At 49.1% G+C, this 18,261-nt stretch overlaps 1 protein-coding gene across 3 annotated transcripts in view; it reads left to right on the top strand.

Annotated features, from left to right (window-relative positions):
• Positions 1-577: 577 nt before the first annotated feature.
• FLNB (filamin B) overlaps positions 578-18,261 on the top strand; it is a 70,709-nt gene continuing 53,025 nt past the window's right edge. For 2 of the 3 annotated variants that reach the window (XM_054280838.1, XM_054280837.1), the window contains exon 1: positions 578-919. In XM_054280838.1, the coding sequence (XP_054136813.1) occupies positions 628-919 (292 nt within the window). In that variant the 5' untranslated portion in view covers positions 578-627. The remainder of the gene's footprint in view (positions 920-18,261) is intronic. The other variant, XM_054280839.1, reaches the window with a different exon arrangement.

Raw genomic sequence — 18,261 nt, 5'->3', positions numbered from 1 at the left:
TGTTGTACTGCGGGTTTCATTTGTCTGTGGGGCGAGGGGGCTGCACCCGCAGCGGGCACTAGCGCCAGGGCAGCTGCGCTCCTGCCCATGCCTGGGGGCCGCGCCCAGCCCCGCCCGGCACCTCGGCCAGGTGTCGGCCCAGGGTGGTCCCGGTCCATCAAGGGCTCGGCCAGGCCAGGCCAGGCCAGGCCAAACCAAACCAAGCCAGGACAGGCGAGGAGAGCAGAGCCGAGGAGAGTAGAGCCGAGCTGAGCCGAGCCGCGCCCATCCCATCCCATTCCCAGGCCGGCCCCCACGGGCCGGTGCGGCGGGGCGCGGGGTTGATGGGGCGGAGGGCGTGCCGCTCCCCGTGGATAAAGGCCGGGCGGCGGCGCGGGGCCGCGCAGAACGGTTGGGTTGGGTAGCGGGGGAGGCGGTAGCGGCGGCAGTGAGAGCAGGAAAACGAGACGGGCCTCCGCTGAGCGCGGCGCTCTTCACTCTCTCCCTCCCTCCTTTCCCTCCCTCCCCGCAGGCGGCCGGGCGGGGCGCGGGCGGAGCGCAGCGGATCGAGGAGGCGGAGCGGGGCCGGCCATGAGCACGCAGGCGCGGGGTCAGGGCGCGCGGAGAGCGGCCGATCCCGACGGCGAGATGCCCGCCACCGAGAAGGACCTGGCGGAGGACGCGCCTTGGAAGCGGATCCAGCAGAACACCTTCACCCGCTGGTGTAACGAGCACCTGCGCTGCGTCAACAAGCGCATCGGCAACCTGCAGCATGACCTGAGCGACGGGCTGCGGCTGATCGCGCTGCTGGAGGTGCTCAGCCAGAAGCGCATGTACCGCAAGTACCACCAGCGGCCCACCTTCCGCCAGATGCAGCTGGAGAACGTCTCGGTGGCCCTCGAGTTCTTGGAGCGGGAGAGCATCAAGCTGGTCTCCATCGGTGAGTGCGTCTCCGGCGGGCCGTTTTGTTGTTTTCTCGTTTAATTGTGTGTTTTCCTGCGCTAGACCTTTGCCTGGCGGAGCTATGACGGGGCTCAGGGCAGTGGGGGCTGCGGGCTTGGAAGCTGAGGGGCTTCTGCTGCTTCTGTTTTTAAAGAGCTGGGTGTGCTGTGGGGCTGCCCCACAGCCCGGCTGTCGGGGCTGGCAGCGAGCTCCCGCTCTCAGCGTGCCTCATGATCGCTGCTTCATAGGTGAAGCTTTGCTTTCAGGTCTTTCCTGAAGAAACCTAGTGCCGGAGCGTGTTCTCTCCCTGCGCAGGCAGTTCCTCCAGGCACTGACCCCTCCCGCAGCCCGGCAGGGGTGTGCGGCAGGACGATGCTGCTCTGGCTGGGCATACCTGGGCTCCGGCACCGTGCTGGAGCCAAGCTCACGGCTGTGCAGAAATAGCTGCAGCCGTAGGTAGGATAGGAGAGTGGGGAGACTTTGCTCACCACAGCCCAGTAGATGATGCCAGTGTTCAGATTAGCATTGATGCCTAAGCACAGTTGCAACTTTTGAACAGGATTGCACTTTCTCAATCTTTCTGCTGCGATAGCTTACGGCAGGAAATGTCCAAGGAACCTTGCTAAGCCCAGGCAATGGGTGCTTTGAGCTGGCATGAGATTTGCCTGCCTGTGCCGTACTGGGGCGTGGAGCTGGTTGATAGCTGGTAGTTTGGAGACGGAGGCTGCTGGCATGCACGTCGGATTACGGATGATCCCTCAGGAATGCATTCGGTGACCGTTTGGGGAATAGCTCAGGTGTGGCCATAGCGTAGTCTGTAAAGCAGCAATTTGAATGCCTGAGAGATCTCTGGGAAGGAATGTGAATGCCTTTTCTAGCTCTTTGCCAGATAACTATAGCTACTGCTTCCTGATGATTCTGGCCTCGATGAATTGCACAGCTGAATTTGTAGAGTGTAGCTCTCCTCAGTTGTCTAAAATGCTTGGCCAAGGTAAAAGCTGTTTCTCTTCTAAGGCTTTAGCTACAATAGCAAGAAAAGAGAAACTTCTCCAGTTTGGGGGAGACCTGGCCCTCTGGAAACCTGTAGCTGGGTACCCTCTTCTTCCCCTCTGCTAGTGTGTAAAAGCAGCTTTGGACAAGAAGTGAGGACTGTTGGTCCCAACTGGCTGATTGTCCTCCCTGGGCAGAACAGCTAACTTGCAGCTGGGAATTAAGCTGGTGCTAATTATTTACTTAGAGATGGAGTCCCTTTGCACTCAGTGGGGTTCGAATTGCAGCTGCTGATTCCTGGGCTGAGCTTTTGCTAACATCAGAGCTCACCTTTCTGTGGCAGATTGTTGTGTTGACTAGCTCCAACACCAGGCCAGCATTCCCCTCCTATTGTATTGTTTTCCCTAGAAAAATGTTGTTGCTCCAGCTGCCTTCCTCTTTGTCTGTGGAACTTCCCGAGGGTGACGGGCTTGGGAGATCAAGGCTGCTCCAGTCAGGTCTGGCTTTCAGTGACTTCCGTTCTAGAAATGCTGTTGCAGCAGCACAGCTCCTTTACATGGTTAGGCTGAACTGCAGGGTGTCTGTAATCGTTTAAGACATGTCTATTTGTTTTACAGCTTACTTGCTTTGTGTTGGTTATTAAAAAACCAAATAAAATTAAAAAAACCCAAACCATGAGAAAACTTGAAGCTTTGAGAGAATGGAATGACTACGACTGCTAATGCTTTTGCCATATCCCAGCCTGTGCATGAAGGAGTGTACAGCTCCATCAGTGCTCTGCCACCTGAGCTGGAGCCAAGGAGTAGCACAGGAGCCCTACTGTACAGTCCTGGATAAACTGAGCCTGTCCTGAAAAAACATTCTGAATGGCCTTTCCAAAAAAGACATTCTGAGTGAGCCTTGCAGTGCTCTGCTGGGTTGAAGGGCTGAAGCCCTTGGCCCCTGTCCTGCAGATGCAGCGTCCTCTGGGATCACTACCTGTCCCTGGTGTTTTTTTCCCTGCAGGTTCTGAAGAACTTGAGGCTTTCGTTTTTTTTTTTTTCTACTGTTTAGTCTCTTTTGTGTTGTTGAACAAAACCAGGGCCATTACAGACCCTGGAGCTGAAGTGAAAAAAAAAAACCAAAAAAAACCAAAAAACAACAAACAACTAGTAAAGGCTCTAGATGGAGAACTTTTATGACCAGGTTGGTCTTTAGGGCCTGGGGTGTTTAGGGCCAACTCTGAGCCAAATCAACTAGGGAAACCTGACAGCTGTGCGTGCTGGATTTCTGGCATTAATAATGCCATCAGACCTCTGCTAAGTGGATGCAGTGCCTGTTCCAGTTATTATTTAACTTCCAGGAACATTTTGGAAGCCATGTGTTATGGCTCAGCTACTGCTGCTGTACTACAACCACATTTAAAAACCTTTTCAGTAGCAAGGTTTTGGCGTTCGGTGTTTGTCTATTTAAAATAAGTCTGCCTATGCACAGTGTTTGACCACAACCCTTTCTGGATGCACATTAGAAGCCCTACCTCTCCTGCTGCTGTTACCCTTGGTTTAGTTTCTGCTCAGAGTCTTTTGCTAGTTTCAGGAAGCTTTTCTTCTAGGCATGAAGTGTCTCCACTTCAATGCAAAATTGACTGCATGTATGATCTACTGTAAAAGAGACCATAAAGCAAATAGGTGCTTTGTGCCATCCAGCAAAGATGGGAGTGAATGCTCTGAAAAAGCTGCTGTGGGAGGAGGTGACTTCACAGAGCCTTCTTCTCAAAGTGAGGTGGCTGCTGTGCTGCTCAAGTGTTAACAAGTGTTAAGTCTAGCCTTTTTCAGTGTCTGCTAGACTGAGATAATTGCAAATTCCTGGGTGCTGAGTGGCATGCTGCATGACAGGCATTGGGAGTAGGATGCCAGGAATGTAGAGCACAAGGGCTTTCTCTTGGTGAAGGGGCAGATTGACTCTACGGATTGCTTAGCAGAGAAGGGAAGGGAATTGAAGCGAATTTGGCATTGAGCTTGTCCCAGAAACCCTGGTAACTTGTAACAGGAGTCAACTCATGTAGCTTAGAAGCAGAGGAGTTGGATGCCTGAAGCCTGGCAAATGGTTTTGGGGTGAGACCTGCCAAGATGCACCCAGGCTTGCAGCCAGCAGGTCCTAGGTGCAAACTCTGCTGCTCGGTACCTGTTTGCAGTGTTCTCATGGCCACTGCTCATCCAGCAGCCTTGTGTCACTGGTGGAGGGAGCATGGGTGCCAAGCTGCCTTGTTGAGTAAAACTGCTGTCTTGGGCTGCTACAGTCAGATTGAGTAAACTGAAAAATGTGGTTTCTCTGCCAGGTTGCAATTTCACCAGGTAAGTGAGCTGACCTGGCTTGCCTCACAATGGCAGGATGTGAAATGGCAATGAAAGTGAGTGGATGGGCAGTGGCATGTCTGTGCCCTGGCAGTAGGATCCACTGCTGGCCATGGCTACTGTTGTGTGATTTGTTTACAGATTTGTCTCTGTGGTGATCCTGTGTCCTGCTGCAGTGCCTGCAGGGAGTTCAGCTATGCCAGGAAGGAGATGGGTGAGGAGAGGATGGGGTTATAATCATGGTCAGTTGGTACTTGCCTCATGGTGAGTTTGGTGGTGACATATCCCAGCTGCAGGAGTACTCACCAAACATAACCTGTGCATTGGGTGGGGTTCTGCTAAATGACCAAGTGCTTGATGCACACTCTGTGGTCTATAGTGTGCTTAAGGTGAAAGACCTGTGAGTCTGAGGACCTTATAGAAATCTCATTTTAGGAAAACAGCTGAAAACCTACTTTCTTCCCATGCTGCTGATACATTAAAGAGTGACAAAACAAACTGTACCTTTCTAGAGGGAAAACTAGTCTCTTGTAAAACAGTAAATGTGTTGTCCTGTAATGCTTAGAGCTAGGCCCTTGAAAACTGAAAAAAGAAAATGTGTTTTCAGCCTGTGTACACTTAAGGCTCTTTTATCTCATTCAATGTTCTATTAACACATCCTAAAGAGTTAGTCAAAATATGCTTGCATTTTGTCTGCCACTTATCTATGACTTCCCTGGATGCTGCTTTCTGGAAAATATCCAGTGTGTCTTGGAAGCAGATTTCTGCTTCTTGGAAATATGACACTCCTTCTCTTTGAAAGTAATTTTTGATAGATGTGCAGTGGACCTCTTTGCTGGAGGTGGCTTCAGCTTTGGAAGGTACTTGGTCTCCTCAGGACCTTCTGTTTCAGTGGCTGGACTGCTGGTGTAATGAAAAAGTGCCTTTGCCTGAACTGTGAGTTCCAAGTTACAGGAGACTTTAAGGTAGCTTACACAAACTGTTCTTGCATTCTTTTACATATGAGCGGAAACTTGTAAAGTGATCAAACTTCAGTAAAATTACTTAGGGCCAGCTAGACTAATGTGCTAAACAGCTTTTCATTTAAGGCACTGAAGGCTATGCCAGCTATTCAGGATGGACTGAACTCAACTTAACTGCTCCATATTCTAATGCCACGTCCTGTATTGACTTACATGAGGATGTTTAAATCTAAGTGGGTTAGGATAACTCTTTTCTAGCCTACAACTGTAACCTAAGAATGTGGTTAGCCTTGTGTGTGGTCATGCTGCAATGTTGCCAGCATTGTTCTGTGTCTGCTCCAAGCAATGGGAAGTAAAACAATGGTCTCTGAATCCCCCAGGCTGCAGAAGAATTCTGTTTTCTCTCTGCTGCTCAGAAAGAGACTTTGATGAGCAGCTAGTTTGGGCCCTGAACAAGGGTCTGCTAAGTTTAGACCCCTAATCCACGTTTAGCAAGCACACCAGAGCAAAAGTGTTTTGCTGGTTATGCTGGAGTGAACAAACCTCTGCTGTACTGTGGTGCTTACCAGGTCCCTGCCACCAGCACCAAGTGGCCCTGTCTTCCTTGATTGCCTGGCATGATAGAGAGCTCATGAATATGTCACCTGAGTCATAAAGTCATTACAGTAAAAGAGACACAGAGCTCAGTGAATTGGTGTTTGGCTCTTTCTGGTGTGGTACCAGTGCGCCTGAAGAGCCTTGCTCACAGTGGCTCTCGCTTACAAAGCATTGAGTATGACTCTGGCTTTTGGTGATGTAGCCAGGCTTTCTGTAGACAAACTGCAGGTGCCTGTGGGGTTTTCTTGCTTTTTTTGGTGTCCTCTGGTAGTACTGCGGGTCCTGTTCTACAGTACCAGCCATGGGGAGGAGGAGTACACCATGGTAGTGATGGTAGGTGGAAGTAGATGGGGTGGGTAGCTGCCATCAGCTTGGATGTGGCAAGAAAAACGGAATTGGATATACCAAGTGTGTCTCTGTCAGAGGAAGTGCTGTGTAGCTGGATGTTAACTGCTGTGGGAAAACTCAAACCCAAAATATATGTAGAAAAGACTAGGGGAAGGCACCCACCCTTGTTAGGAGCTCTGAGCAGTGTGGTACAGCTTTCACTGCATGGCACTGCTTAGCTTGCTGCAGGCTGAATTCCTGCTGATGGTCAAAAGTGGTGGGGGAACAGAATGTGTGTGTAGGTGATGTTTGGAGGAAATAGAGTAGCAGTTTTGGGAAGATGCTGTGTCTGTGAAACTTGTGCTAGCTGCTTCTGTATCTTTTCTAGATAGCTGTACTTGTCTGCCTGTGTGCATGGTAAGCGTGGATACTCACCCGACCCTCTTGCAACCCCCCCCACTGGGTGGGGTGAGTAGAGCTCTCCTTGCTCTTCCTGGGAACTTCACCTCGGGTTCAGAGTTGAGTCAGCTGAGATCTGAGGTTCTGTTCAATGGGCTAAGCAAGCTCTGCCTGTTTATTTGGATTTGTGCAATGAAACTCCAGTGAGTTTTTCCCCCTAGGTTCTGCTTCTGGGGACTTGGTGAAAGATTTTCTTTCCCCACAAGGCAAAAGTGTGTGTAGTTGCACTCCTGCTTGTTTGTGTTCCTCCTAAGGAAGAACTCATGCTCTGTAATCTGTTAGGGAGAACTTTCTTCTAGGTCATCATCAGGAGATAAATCCTGGTTCTGTACTCAAAAGCCTTGCAGTAAGTGTATGCTGTATCTTAACCAGATGGTTTTCTGGTCTCTGATGTGGTCTCTAACTTGTCTATCAGCCTCCCTTGGCTCTCTGTCCCTCCTGCAGCTAACCTTGAATTTTGAAGATGCCTACATAATATCTGGTACATCACAGTGAGGATTGGATCTGCTGTGGTGGGCTTTGGGTTCACCTAATGGATTGCAAATCCTTGTGTAAGCACTATTCTGCTGCAAGCAGTTGAAGTCTAACATCCATAGTGAGATGTATGCTGTGTCTAGTTCCTACTGTTCTTGTACATGGTAACTGGGATACAGCCACTGCAAAAATAAACTGGATTTTTTGTGCAAGCTAGGCCACTTCAAACAGCAGCCAAATGAAATTTTGCCCAAGTTCCTGAGGAAGCAAGAGTTGCCTGGCACATCCTCCCTTGTGGTGAGTAAGGCAGCAGACACTGCCCTGGGCTGCCTGGGAGTGAGCAGAGGGTGGAGTAGCTGAATCCTGTCTCCCCTGGTGTGATGGGCTGAAGTTCTTTGAACCTCCTGCTGATATTGTTCTTGAAAGAAAACAGCCGTGTGTCTGGGAAGAACGGCCACACAAGCAGCTGCACTGTCTAGTTACCAGTGGGATTCTTCCTCTGAGTGAGGTGATGGCCCTTTGCTGTTCCTTACTACCTGGAGAAGTAGACAACTAAACTAATGGGAAGGAACCAGTAAATACAGAAGACAATCTCTTACTTTAAAGCATAAATTCAGCAGATACTTCAGAGTTAATTTGTCTGGGTCACTGAAATATAACAAGTTTTACTGATCAGGATGGTGAGTTGGTAGTGGCACAGCTTTGGCCATCTAGGCTATGGCCTTCCCTGGCTATGCACAGGGACAAGCTGTTTTCATCTAACAGCAGCAGCAGGTTGCATGAGCTCTCCTGCCAGCGTTACCCAGTAACAGCACAAAAATGACTGGGCTGCACTGACATCATGGGCTGTGGCTCCTTCTCCCTCGCTTCAGGCCATGCTGTAAATCATGACGCATTTATTTGTCAGAGCATTGAATTACTGTGGCATGAGCTGGCCAGGCTGCGTGGCAGCACCGTTCCCAAATGATGGCTCCTCTGAGGGCGAGGTGGGCACAGACTGCCCTGCTGAGGGGGCAGGTTGGGCAATGGCTGTTGCAGCACATCCCACTGTCACATTGCTGCGGTTGGTTCTGGCACGGTGTGGGTGCTGTGCTGAGCAGAGGCTGTCGGCCACCCTCTGCTCTCCCCATGCTGCCGGGGTGGCTCTTGCTGCATCCTGCCTGCCTGGGTGGGGTGCAGGCATTTGCAACACTGGCCACAGCCCTCTGCATGGCTGCTCTGCTGCAGAGCAGCAGCTGAAAGCACTGGGCGACTGCTAATCCATACACAGCTGATGTGCTTCCACACACTTTTTGTGCTGAAACTTGTGTGATGAGCTTTGGGCTGAGCTATTAAATGCTGCTCTGAAATGCCAACTCCTGTCTTTTGCATTGGTGCTGTGAGCATGTCTGGCCCTGGGGGCTGCCCCAGCCTGACCTGGGGGTAGGAAGCTGGTGGCTGGTCTCTGCACCTCCCAGCCCACAGCAATTTCAGACTACCCTATGTGCTTGTGGCTGCCTACTGGTTTTGATTAGTCTGTGGCCTCTCTTGTAAGGAGATAACGTATTCTGCATTTCTGAGCCTACATAAAATGCACTGTCGTAGTTGGTGGGCCCAAAATGAGCAAGTGGTGAGCTATGTTATGTGCAGTATGTTGTGTCTGCTCTGGGGCCCTGCAGCAGAAGGCAAACACCCATGATATGTGCATTTGAAGGTTATTCAAACACAGAAGAGGAAATGCTGTTCCCCTCGGCTAGATACTGACTTGCTCTATCTGTGTTTCCTTTAATTGGTGTAATTAACTGTTTTGCATTCCCTTTTCTCACAACAACCTTGCAGTAGTAGGTGCAGCAGTTTTAGTGGACTTTCCATAGGCAAATACTGGCAAGCCAGGTCTTGGAACTAGTTTAAATCTCAGTGCTAAAACACTGCTGGGTACATCTTGGAGATGAGCTTCAGCTTTGCACAGATCCTCCCTTTGTTATAAGGTGAGTGATAGGAGCAGGTTTCCCTAGTCTCAGACTGCAGGAGCAAAGAGCCTGAGCTGGGGTATATGTGCAGGGTCCTGCATTTGTCTTTGACACATCTTCCACACTGGGAACTGACAGTATAATAAATACACCTTGTATCAGCCATGGTGTGAGACACACATCTTGGATTTATCTCTCTGCTTTTGATCCTTGCTACAGAACAGGAAATGCTGGCTTGCTAAACCAAATTGGTGTCTAACTGTCATCTTGATGGTGCAAGGTATCATATGTTGCCTCACCATCACAGCTAGACAGTGAATTTCTGTAGAGTTTCTCTGCAAAACTAGAAGTAATGCTGCTTGTTGGTCTCCCAAGTAATCTGAAGTCCAGGCATCTTTGAGCCTCCTTCAGCACCTGGATGTTCCTGAAGGGCTGCTGTTTGCTGATGTCACTCTAGTTGCAGTGGCTCTCTGGGCAGTTGTCACTTCCCCAGACATGGCTTGTTGCCAGATTCCCTTGTGGGGGACAAGCTAATGTCTGAGCAGACTTTACCATCCCAAGTGTTCCCACAGATGGTATTTTATCGTGTTGTTTCAGTTTTGTTCCGGCTGTTGATTACCGCTGTGGTTGCATGCAAATATCCTATAGCTCATGTAACCGCTAGAACAAGATCAATGATCTAATTAAAAGTCAAATAGAAACAGCTGTAGTTGTCTCTGGGGATTATTGCTTTGGGTAACTCTTTTAGGCATGTAGTAAAAATGCAGCTATGAAGAAGGAGAAAATCTAGGCTGGTGACTGCCAGGAAAACTTGTAATGATGCTTAAAAGGGCAGTGACTTCTGGTGCCACAGCTGGAGCTCACCAATGCTGGACACTGCTGCTGTCAGAAGTCAGGACTAAGACATGGAGGCTTTTAAACCAGGACTGGAGGACCCTCTATGGTGGTGCCACCTTAATGCTCTCAGTACTTTGTGATCATGTGTTCCTGTGCTATTTAGTGCTGACTTACATGAGTTTGATGCTCTTAACAGAGGATGCAGCATATGTGCTGGACAACTGAACACTGACATTGAACTTGGGCGGCCAAAGCAGGGAGGGTAACTTGCCATAGCCCAATACAGCTGCTTTGGAGAAGACCCCAGCTTGCAGGGGTTGCTGCATGTTGATAAACCAGCTCCTGTGCTAATAGTACTTCTCTGGCCTAACCTGGGTGCTGAGCAGGAGCAGGGGTTGCTCAATCAAGGTGCTAGTGACCAAGTGAATTGTCTACTTGGTGGGAGGCCACAGTCAGGTGACCCAGGAGTGCCTGCAGCTCCCAGGTGGCCAGTTATGTTTTTTGCATCCAAAAAGACATAGAAGAGCCTGAGAGAGTCTTCTAGTGGTCCGGGTTCTCTCCAAATACAGGAGTGAAGAAATGCTGATTGCATTCAGCTCACAGCCACTGTACAGCAGGGTGGCTCAGCATGCCCTTGGTGCTGTCACACTGGATGATCTGTGGCTGCTCAGTGAGCATTGCTGAGCATGCTAATGACTTGCAGACATCTGCAGCTACAGGGATAGAAGCATGTGCTGCTCCTGGACAAGGGTATTACACAGACCTCGTCCCATGGAATTAACTGCTTTGCCATTGGGATTCTCACTGCAGTATATCCCAATCTGCTGCTTTCTGCGAAGAGGCAGTTTGGAGCTACTCTGTGAGGGTTGTGTCATGGAGAAGGTTTGCTTTGCTGTGAAAGCACTATGAGCAGCAGACTTGAGTGAGGAACTGCTAGTTCAGGCCCTGTAAACAGTGGAGATGTCTGGGATTTCCTGGGTGGAAAGCTCTGTTGATTGACTCTTGACTCAAACAGGGAAGCCCTCTGAAGTTAGTGGCATAAAGCCCTACTTCAACATTTCAAATTTTGCTGTGGTTTTGTAGCCTAGCTTGGAGTTCGGTATTTGAGTAAAGAAATATTTCTTCTGATAAATAACTGAATAAAACTTTGTCACTTTGAAAGGTTTTATGTGCAAAGAGAAAAAATGAGCTGCTTCGCACATAGTGCTGTAGCTATTGGTTGAAAGCACTGCCTAAGGCAGAGGAAGTGCAAATATTTAAATTAACCAGCTTTATTGCTTAAACATAGGCTTTAACAAGCTGCAGAATATTTCTTATTCTGCCTGTAAGAAAAGTAACTCAGACTTCTGAAGCAGTACCTGGTTAGCTACAGCATTTAAGCTCAAATGTAGAAGCTGAAAGAAGCAGCCCAGACTTCCTCTGGGAGTAAGATAAACACATGTGGGACTCTTGTTGTGTCTGGATGAAAGTAAAAGTACGCCAGTAAACATTTTTCAGGGTGAAATGGAGGAATTGCTAAAAACAATGTTGTCTAATGGTGCATCAAACCTGGTAGGTACCTGGAAGAGGTATGGGAGGTCAGACAGAGCAATGTAGCTTGCAAAGTTGCTGCCACTCTTCCTTCCAGCTCTAGAAAATTTGTCTCTAGAGCCAGTGCTCTGCATTTTTAGTGTTGTGTTAAAAATGTGAAATACAATAGGCTTGCAAATGTGAACAATGTGAGACTGCAGATTAAAAATGGGATCATGCAGCTGGTGAGGATTTGGGTAATTGCCTGCACCCTTCTTGGTCAGCATGTGTGTGATGGAGTGCTGTCCCTGAAGATTGAGAGAGATCTGCAAGCTTGTGAAATTTGCAAAGACTTGTGTGGATCCTTTAGTTGGAGGATTTGAAGCCCAGCCTCTGGAGAGGAAAGGTAGCATCTCTGAGCACTGGCTAGCTTGGAAACTCTTAGCAGCCAGAGCCTGTCACGGCTGAGCAGCTCCTGGCTAAGTTGGGTTAGGCTGATGGTGTCAGATGGGCAGACCTGCCTCTTTTTGCTAGGAGAGTGACAGGATGGCCCCTGAGCAGAGCCCTGGCACGGCACAGGAGGATAGTTCTGGGGCCTGGGGCTGGCAAGCTGGGGTGAGATGGGGACGTGGACTGTTTGTGGCCATGCAAAACCCACACATTTGAAGCCAAGCTTTGCTGTGCAGGGAGTGAGTTTGAGTGGGAGCTGCGGGTGTATGGTTTGCATGAGCGGGTGTCACACAGCTGCGGCTAATGTGTGCTCAAGCTGTGCCATTAATCCCAGCTGCTCCTCTTTAAGGTGCTTGGAGACCACCCGTGCACACTGTGCCTCTGCAGACTCTGCCCCGCGTTCCAGCCATGAAAGCTCCTCTCAGAAGAGGCCTGGCTGATAGTGGCTGCCACAGTGGGATGAATGATCTGGGCCTGGAGCCAAGCGTAGATTCCTTATGTTAGCGGCTTGTAGCTGGAACTGTATAAACACAGCGCTGCCGTGTGTGGGGTGTTCAACACACAGGGCTCAAATCCACACGGTGTAGGGGACAGCCTGGTGGGATGTGCAGATGGAAGTGTGCTTACTGTGTTGCACAAGCATACAGAAATGTGTTCGAGCTTCATTGTTTCCCCAGAAAGAGGGGAGAGCATTTTTCCATCAAGATACAGCACACAATATTGTTTACTTAAGAATGGGAATTCCAGGAAGAAAGCAATCCCATTCCTTCTTGGAGAGGACTAGTCGTGGTTTCCAGTGGAGGTGGAGGGTAGGTGTCTGTATGTGAAAGCTCGTGGGGAATTAAATCTAGCTGACTTATGCACAGAAGCTTGAAGACACCTTCATAATGGTCATGGAAAAGCAGCAATACTTTCCAGGCCGTGCATGTGTTCTGCAAATCTTGCTCAGCGTGCAGCTGCAGAAAGCAGCCTGCCTGTGTGTCACCCCCTCCTGCTGGACACTCACATGGCAATGCTGTGGTGATGGCTGGAGCTTGAAGACTCATTTTAGATATTTCACATCATCACAGCAGTGCTGAAGGGCAGTGGCCTGGTGGAACAGTTCTGGTGTTGGGGTGTGTGGGTTTTGGGCTACTTCTGGTGCTGTGTGTTTGTGTTGAGTGAGTACTATGTCTGAATGTCAAAATGAACTGATGAAATTCAGATTTGGGGGGTAATTCCAAAGTGCCTATTCCAATCTGCACTGAAGGTACAGTTGCATGTCATAGTTTAAGCCCAGCCAGCAACTCAGCCCCACACAGCTGCTCACTCACTTCCCTGCTGTGGGATGGGGGAGAGAATTGGAAGAGTAAAAGTGGAAAAACTCATGTGTTGAGATGAAGACAGTTTAATAAGCAAAGCAAAACAAGGCATTTATTCACCACATCCTATGGGCAGGAAGGTGTTCAGCCATCCATCATGTGTAATGGTTACTGGGGAAGACAGGTGACATCAAATGTCCCCCCTGCTTCTTTCTTCTGGTTTTGTGCTGAGCATGATATATAGTATGGGGTATCCCTTGAGTCAGTGGGGATCTGCTGTCCCCTCCCAATTTCTTCTGCATCCCCAGCCAACTGACTGGTGGGGTGAGAGACAGAAAATGCCTTGATGCTATGTAAGCATTGCTCAGCAGTAACAAAAACATCCTTGTGTTATCAGCATAGTTTTCAGCACAAATCCAAACCCCAGCCCCATTTCAGCTACTGTGAAGAAAATTCATTCTGTCCCAGCCAAACTGAGCAGAGCATGTTCAAATTAATTACCTTGCCTGTTGCTTCTCAGGGAAATAGTTGGACAGTGATAGCTGGATTAACTCTGTCATTGGGCTGCAGAGCATCTGTAGGATGGTACCTGGGTTTATATGCTTCAAAACAAGCCTGCATAGAGCAGTGCTGTTAGGTGCTCAGAATCAGAGATGATCAAAACTGAGAAAAACCACAAATCTTTTGTAAAGCTGAAGTAACTGGTACGTTACTTTCTGATGTGTTACTTACCCCAAACCACAAAATGTGCTCCAATCCTCAGTACTTTGGTGCTGCAGAGCAGAGTGGAGATGGGTTGAGCTGTGCAGAGCTGCATGAATGGGGATTTCCTTTGAACAGCAGCCCTGTGCACAGTGAATCACAGTCAGTGTAGCAATTCTGGTTCAAATGGAAAAATTGAATCTTGGTGTCTGTTGTGGCCAAGGATTTCCCCAAACAGTAATCAGTTCTGATAATTTCAAATGTGTTGGTTTTGGCTTCACAAAGTCCAACCCTTGCAGCTTTTGTGCCTGGCATCTGTTACACAGGAGATGTTAGACAGCCCTATCTGAATAGGCTCATTTATCTCTGCAAGATTTTACATGCTGTTTCATATAACTATCTTGACCTATCCCCAGTGTGAATAAACACGTTGTTAGTAGTACAGAGGTCGCTTTGGTGCCTGGAAACCTCTGCATTATTATATTGCTTCTTTGGTCTTGCTGAGGCATTTTTTTTTTTTTTTGTAGCCCTGTCTTCCAATTATTTTCTCTCCAGTGCCTGAGGGTGGACCTTCCTGTTATCTCCTGCGCTGAAGATTGGTAACATTCATTCATTAATGTGAGATGCAGAACAGCACTAACAACTCTGCCAGCCTCTGGGAGGTCTTTGCAAGAACTAGACAGGTTTTTGACCTTGATGAGACCTGAAGTAACCTGAGATTTAGGATTACCTTAATCCTACAGAGATGGTTACAGCACTGTTAGGCTTTGGAGACAGTTTGTAGCTTTGTGTCACTTGCACTGTTCTGGCACTACAGTTGTTTTTTTCAGTTCAGCCTTTCTGATAGAGGCTTGGCTTTCTAGTTGTGTATGCACACGTTGTGTTGTGAGGACATGCTGTTTTTGTTTGCACATGGGAATGAAACAACCTTGAGTTGATCGGACTCCTAGAGAAGTGTTTTTGTGGGGTGTAGACAATTATACATTTGACTAAAATTTTAACGTCTTGCTTAAACTGAAATTCCTTTCCTGTGAATTGGCTAGTGGTGTTGCTGACTCAGGTGTAGCTGTCTGCTCTGATGGGAAGGTGAAGCCTTCCTGTGCCATGGCAGTACATGTACTGCCTCTTGGGGAGCACAGACTGGCTGTAGGATCATTCCCTTTTCTCTCCTGTCTCATAACTGGAGGAGGGAGGTGTAGTTTGTGTCACGTCACTTGGTTTCAAAAGTTGAGCCAAGTGTTTCTCAGCAGAGTGTGATAAAGGCAGGAGGATGCCTTCTTCCCCCTCCCTCCATCATTTAGCAGAAATCCAATTCTGGCATGTTCACTCCCCACTGCAGGGACTTTCCTTCTCAAGTTATTCCTGGATGATTAATTAGCCCTTGGACGCCTTGTGCTGTGCTGTTCCCATGGCTTCCCGGAGCTTCCCTCCACCCGCCTCTGAACCTGGGGCTGCTGGGGCTGTGTCCGTGTGGGTGCTGTCCTGAAGCCCTTCTCTACAGCCCCATCCCGGGCTGCCAGGTGCTGGCCGGGGGCTTTTGCAATCCTCCTGTTGTCTGTGAGGCTGGTGCAGTCAATCTTGCCGGCTCTGCTGTCCTGGAGGATGGGGCTCTGCTGACTCGAGCCCATGGGGAGCACAATTGTCCCATGCAGCCTTGGGCTCCCTTTGCATAGTGAAGCATGAAGGCTGGCTGCTCTGCCACCCAGCTTCCACTCATTCCTCCCTGGAAACGTGGATCTTTGCCACCGAAGGAGCTGAACGTCACCTGCTGGTTCGGTGCAGTCTGTCCCCAGCACAGGCGTGTGGGCCGCGGTGTCCCAGCCGCTCCTGGGGCCGGTAGCAGCCCCGGAGGGGCGTTGGGATGAGCTCAGCAGCGGGGAATGTGCTGTGCTGGTGCAGGGGCCGGGCTCACAGGGCCCATTGTGGGGTGGTTTTGGCACTGATGCCGTGGGCGGTGTCGTGCTGTGGCAGGCCCGGAGCCCGCTGTGCCTCTGCCATGTATGGGGCGGGAGCTGCAGGTGGGGCACGGGGGTTCCAGCACTGGGGAAAGCCCTCGTGGTGCCTCCCGTGCCCCGGCCGCCGGTGCTCGGCTGTGCCAGCTCTCGAGGTGAGCCGGGGTTTTGGGGTTAGTGTGGCACTGGCGCTCTGCCCCCGCCAGGCTGGCGAGGGGCTCGCTGGCTGGGGACAAAGCAGCACTCATGGCAACTTACTGCTCTACAAAGGCAGAACATTCAGACGCCTTCCTTTCCCACCCCCCACCCCAAAAGGATGTCAGATAATGGGCACAGCATTCCTGTGTGCTGTTCAGCTCGGTATCTGTGCTGCAGTCCTGCAGCTGTGAGTGGGGACCTGCTTGGCCGGGAGCAGAGAGCTCTGAAACAGCCACCGTGAATGGCAGCTCTCATTGTTCTGTATTGCATCCTTGCTCACTGCTAATCCCATCCCAGCAGCGTGCCGGCAGTGCGGAGCCCTCCTGGTGCTCACAGACAGCGTTCACAGCAAGGGTTGGATGTGCACTAACACCTGTCTGCAGCTCTTTCTGGATGTAACAGTAATGTGTTTACCTTCTCATATCCTAGCTTGGGATATGGCACTTAAGGCACACAAACCTAGGTGTGTTCAGACTGAAAGTATTAAGGAATTTGATCATAAGCCACCCGCAGTTTGACTATTTTCCCCAGCTGCCTTAAGAATTCTTAATTTTGAAATTCTTGACTTCTCCTTCAAGCCCCCTTGGGTGATTTCAGTTTCTCTTGGAGAAGCTGGGTTGGTTGCTGTTGCTGTTATACTGCTGGCTTAAACTTGCTTTCTTGCTTTGTGTTATGCCTTTCTCTTCTGGATGCGAGACATGAGTGTTCTCTGGGTACCTATTAAGATGTTGGGCAGAGCTATTTTAATCTGTACTTTGCTCCTGAGAGCTCCATTGGTTTGATTATTTTTATTCTTTACTGTATTAAAAGTCTGTGTGATTTTTTTTTTTGGCCAAACTTACACTAAAAGGACTGGATTTGAACTTTTTTTTTCAGTCGCCAGCTCCACCTCATGAGATCCTTTCTAGAGGCCCAGTAGGCAGTACAGGATGATGTAGGCAACAGTGGCCTGAAGTTCTGACATAATTGGTGTCAATTCCAGTTGAAGTAAATACTATTTAATAGTTTTAAACCCTCTGAAGTGTAATGTTTAATATCTCAAATCCAAAGATTTGTCTCACAAAGGAATCTTGCTGCTTGTTTTTTTTTTTTTTTTAAATAACCAGTCACCCTGGTAAGCCTAGAAGAAAATGGTTTCTGTCCCTTGCAAAAAAATAAAACCCTTTTTATTATCTTTTCCATCCTCCTGCCCATGTCTAGATCACCACTCAGTTACTGTTCTTACAACCCTCCAGTGAAAGTCATTCCTCTTCTGGAAAACCTACCTTGTGAAAAGCTTAGTGGATCTCTGAGTGTACATGGTGTATCACTTAGGCTTCCTGAAGATACACTTTTTCAGGTGATGGAATCCCTGAGGCTCCTTAGTGAAGCTGAGGAGTGGCTGTGCCTTGGCAGGGTGTGGGTGCTCAGCTGGGAGCAGTGAGCTGAAAGCCCAGGGAGACTCAGGTAGGCTGGTGCTGAGGATCAGCTGTCCTGGGGGTCACAGCACTGCCTGCAGATGCTGCTGAGCAGCAGAGCTGCAGTGGGACTGGAGCCCGTGGCAGTTAGAGGCTGGCAGTCACAGCTAGGTACCCACAAACTGACCCTGTGTGATGGGCACAGCCTGTGCCTCCCTGGGGTGAGCAGCTGCACACAGCAGGGCACATGCCATGTGCTGGCCTCAGGAGCTGGGATGGGGACCTGGGCTTAAGGGACACTGGAGGAAATGGTTGCAGTATGTTCTCAAAGCACAGAGGAACCCCTGTAATTGATTTAAAGACATATTATCCCTACAGAGGATGTTGCTAATGTCTTTAGCAGACACAGTAAGCCTGTGAACGCATACTGTATGCTTCAGCAAAGAATTTCCTTGGGCAGCTTGCTCAGCTCCATCTCATCTGCATACTTCAGTTTGGCATGTGGCTCTGCTCAGTGTGGTGTTTTCTTTGTTCCAGAAGATTAAGCCCTAATCATTGCTTAATTTTTCTGTCCCATAGCTGCTGTAGCTATTTAACAATAGGTGAGAATAACTAGAGGTGGAGAAATGCTCAAAGATGCCAAGATCTAAAATTTCTACAATCTCTTCAAAATCTCTTCTGATCCATAATTGATACAAACTTTGTATGTGCTATACAAAATTCCTTCCATGCCTGGAAGTAAGGAGTAAGGGTTGTTGATGAGACTTCTCCTTTGTTTGGTATTGAGAACCATGGATTTGGTTTCTCCCTACATATAATGCATAGAACAAAAGTTTAAATATGGAAGACATAAAAAAGAAGAGGAAGACCACTTTTTAGAGAAGGTGGGTGCAAAGATCAGTG

The sequence above is a fragment of the Melozone crissalis genome, unplaced genomic scaffold, assembly GCF_028551555.1.
Source record: "Melozone crissalis strain CALT ecotype California unplaced genomic scaffold, PUWL_Pcris_2 ptg000029l_1, whole genome shotgun sequence".
In the NCBI taxonomy this organism is placed as follows: Eukaryota; Metazoa; Chordata; class Aves; order Passeriformes; family Passerellidae; genus Melozone; species Melozone crissalis.
Note: the sequence above shows the minus strand (reverse complement) of the source record. Positions and strands in the feature narration are given on the sequence as shown.